The sequence below is a fragment of the Apaloderma vittatum genome, unplaced genomic scaffold (genome assembly GCF_000703405.1).
Source record: "Apaloderma vittatum isolate BGI_N311 unplaced genomic scaffold, ASM70340v1 scaffold3992, whole genome shotgun sequence".
Lineage (NCBI taxonomy): Eukaryota > Metazoa > Chordata > Aves > Trogoniformes > Trogonidae > Apaloderma > Apaloderma vittatum.
In genome coordinates this window covers 1-3,354 of record NW_009701728.1, presented here as the reverse complement: position 1 = coordinate 3,354, position 3,354 = coordinate 1, and the positions used below count along the sequence as shown (strand labels likewise).

The following is a 3,354-nucleotide window of genomic DNA, read 5'->3' as shown; positions in this document are numbered from 1 at the left end:
GTGGCGGGAAGATGAGAGGTGAGGGTGCTGTGGGTAATAAAATACTCCAGAGAAAAATAGAGCCCAACAGGAAGCAAACAAGGCTCCGTTAGACTCTGCCTTTTCCTGAGGCTTCATCACAGATCTGTCTTTGCCTCAGCTGTAGGCTCCAGCCTGGCAAATCATCTCTGTATGTTGGTCTTGAGAAAGAGGCTTGGCCACCCCTGCACACTGTTGCTCCGGTGTTCGTGTGGAGGCTCCCTGAGATCAGTAGCTACACACCACTGTTCTCCTGGCAGTTCCTTCCACAGTCAATTGGGAATTTGAGTTACAAAGATGACAGAGCCAAGCTGTACTTAGTGCAAGCAGGTGATGTTAGGAATGATAGCCACCAGCTGCGGGTGCGAAGGTTCAGGCTGGACAGTAGGGAAAATGTATTCACCCACAGGGCGACGCAGGCAGAGGAACCATCCGCTTGGCAGGTGCAAGGCTTCTTGCATGGAGTTTCCAGGCCTCAGCTAGATGAAGGCATGGCCAGCCTGACGTGCCAGCCATGATCCTTCATTTAGTAGGCGAGGTGATGCAGAGAGGTCACTTCCAGCTAACACTTTTGACAAGTTAATAGGACAGCATAACTGTACAGCAACTGCCAGCCTAGCCGGGCTCCGTTAGGGTGTTCAGACCATTGATATCCTTTTGGTATTGAGTACCAGCTCTTCCTTGTCCATTGGAACATGCTTTTTGGGACGTGGGCTCTCTTCAGGCCATGACTGAGGTTAAACCTGCCTTGAGGAGGGCTCCTGAAAGGACCTACTAGAGTCACTTTCCCACCTGAGTTATTTTAGGCATCCCTCTTAGTCAGCCTTCAGTATGCTACAGTAAAACCATCATCATCCAAAAGCTCATTCATGCACATTTAAAACAATAAAGGGCTGCACGTGACTATTACAAATTTTCTAGCCGTAAAGAAAGGTTATTACCTTAAAGAATGATTTGTATTAATCAAAAGCATCCATTCATTAAACTTCTTCCTGTTTACTTTTCTCTCCTTGTGTCTCTGTCCCTTCCAACCTCAAACAGAAGACCAGCTATTACAGCAACTGTGAAATCCTGTGTGAGGGTTGGGTTTTTTTTACTGCAGTCTAGTGACTTCAAAAAGGAGCCAAGAAGGTCCCTGCTTCTGTCAATTCTGTCCTCATTGCACAGGCTCAAACATCAGTGACACCCTGGTATCTCGGGACTCCTCCTCTTGCTCTGGCAATATTCACACTTAACCTGCCCTTAGCAAGTCCCCTTGTCCTCTTTCCTTGAAGAAGGCCTTTTCCAGCAGCTCCCATGCACCCTGCAATTACTGCTCGCCCAGCGCAGCACCCAGGTGCAAGAGTGGGATGATGGGCGGGAGGAGAGCAGAGCTGCTGTTTGTCGGTCTGGGGAACGAGCTGTAGGCAACTTTCTGCACAGAAGTAACATCCCAGCCTTTTCTTGACATTCCCTGAGTCTCTGTGCTCCATGCCAGCTGCCCCAAGGCCTGCAGGGACGCTACCTCAGGACTCTGGGAAGAGGGCAGGGAGGCAGGGACAGCCGTGGTGGCTGCCAGGGGATGCGGAACAGGTGAGGGAGGGCAGTGCAGTACAGGGAAACCCCCGACTGCCTTCTTCGAGCCAGAGCACTTGCACAAGGTCCTGCTCTGGGGCTGGGATGAAAATAGGCTTCTCCGTGCCCCATGAGTTTTTTTTTAGCCTGACGTGCGGAGCCAGGCAGGGTTGTGTCCTGGCTGGGTTGGCTTTTCAAGAGCCGCTGGCTCCAGGCAGGGGAGTGGTGAAGCCTGTCAGAGGTGCTGGTACTGCTCTGCAGCCTGGCTCCAGCTCCCACCATCAGGGCGGATCCATAAGCTGCAGGCCAGAGCAGAAGGGAGGGGATCGTGACACTAGACAGAGACGGAGCCGTGTTGCTGGCTGTTGCTGTTGCTGTCGGAGGGGGTCTTGCCAGTAGAGGAGCTGCCCATTGAGCCACTGTTCTTGAAGATGCGGAGCAGCCTCCGCTTGTAGCCCCGGAAGGCGAAGAAGTAGATAATGGGGTCAATGCAGCAGTTGAGGTTCATGAATGCCACAGTGATTTGCAGGGACATTTTGAAGGCTTGTTGCTCACGGCAGGACGGCTGGTAGAGGATCTTTCTGACCATGAACTGAACAATATTGAGGTGGTAAGGACTGAAGCAGAGCAGGACGGCCAGCAGCACTACCAGGATGACGGTGAAAGCCCGGTGGTGGTGCTTGTTCTTCACCGTCAGTGTGTTCTCCTTGGCTGTCTGGCAGAGCTTGAGATTGATCCTCATGTAGCACACCAAGATGATGCCCACAGGCAGGAAGAACCCGAGCACACAGGCCCCCAGGAGCAGGTAGGGCAGCTTGGGAATCTCCTCGAAGTTGAAGTACTCCATGCACGTCAGCTTGTCTCCCATCTTCCGTGTCATGGGCCGCAGAAGCAGAGGTGCTGTCTGCAGGAACACCAAGGCCCAGATGAGGACGCAGACCCCCCTGGCACGGCTCATCTTCCGGATCCTACCGGGGTGCCTGATGCGCACAACAGCGATGTAACGGTCCACGCTGACACAGGTCATGAAGTAGATGCCCACATAGGTGTTCATGTAGAAAATGAAGGCCGTGACCCGGCAGAACCAGTCCCCGAAGGGCCAGTCAAACTCTAGGATGTAGTAAGCGATCCTACCCGGCAGTGCCAGGGTGAAGAGGGCATCAGAGAGGGCCAGGTTCACCAGGTAGAGGTCGGTTGAGTTGAATTTCTTCTTTCTGCGCTGGAAGGTGATGCAGAGGGCCAGGATGTTCCCGCAGGCACCGAACACCAACAGGGCAGTGTAGAAAAGGGAGAAGGTGACTTTGGCGGAGAAGTGGTGGTTGTGCACGTTGCAGCTGCTGTGGTTGCTGGAGGTGAGGTTGATGGGCGGGAACAGGACCTCGGTGACAGCCATTTCCGCGGTGCTTCACGAGCTCTTGCCCTCTCCCTTGGAATAAGAAGAGACATGAAACTTGCAGCTTATCGATAGCAGGAGAGGCACCCATAGAACTGGCCCTCCTCGCAAAGCGAAAAGCCCGTCCCCTGCTCCCTGCCACCCCCCCTCGCAGCACACAGCCCGAGTCATTTGGAAAAATGTGTCTCTTGTGATTTCGGTCTCAGTGAAGGCTGTGACTCATTCTCTTCTTCTTCTCAACAGCATCTCTTCGTTTTGTTTTTTGGAAGTCCACTCACTCTCAGAAAGGACAGGGGGCTGGGAGGGGGAATCACTGGCCACACAGACAAGGTCCCGAACTCATCAGGTGGCAGCGATGTCATTTATTCATCACCGCGGGGAGCAGAATA

At 53.3% G+C, this 3,354-nt stretch overlaps 1 protein-coding gene across 1 annotated transcript; it reads right to left on the bottom strand.

Annotated features, from left to right (window-relative positions):
* Positions 1-1,906: 1,906 nt before the first annotated feature.
* LOC104281289 (G-protein coupled receptor 183-like) lies at positions 1,907-2,965 on the bottom strand. Its single transcript, XM_009879238.1, has one exon. The coding sequence runs from the start codon at positions 2,963-2,965 to the stop codon at positions 1,907-1,909; it is 1,059 nt and encodes a 352-aa protein (XP_009877540.1).
* Between the last annotated feature and the right edge of the window lie 389 nt (positions 2,966-3,354).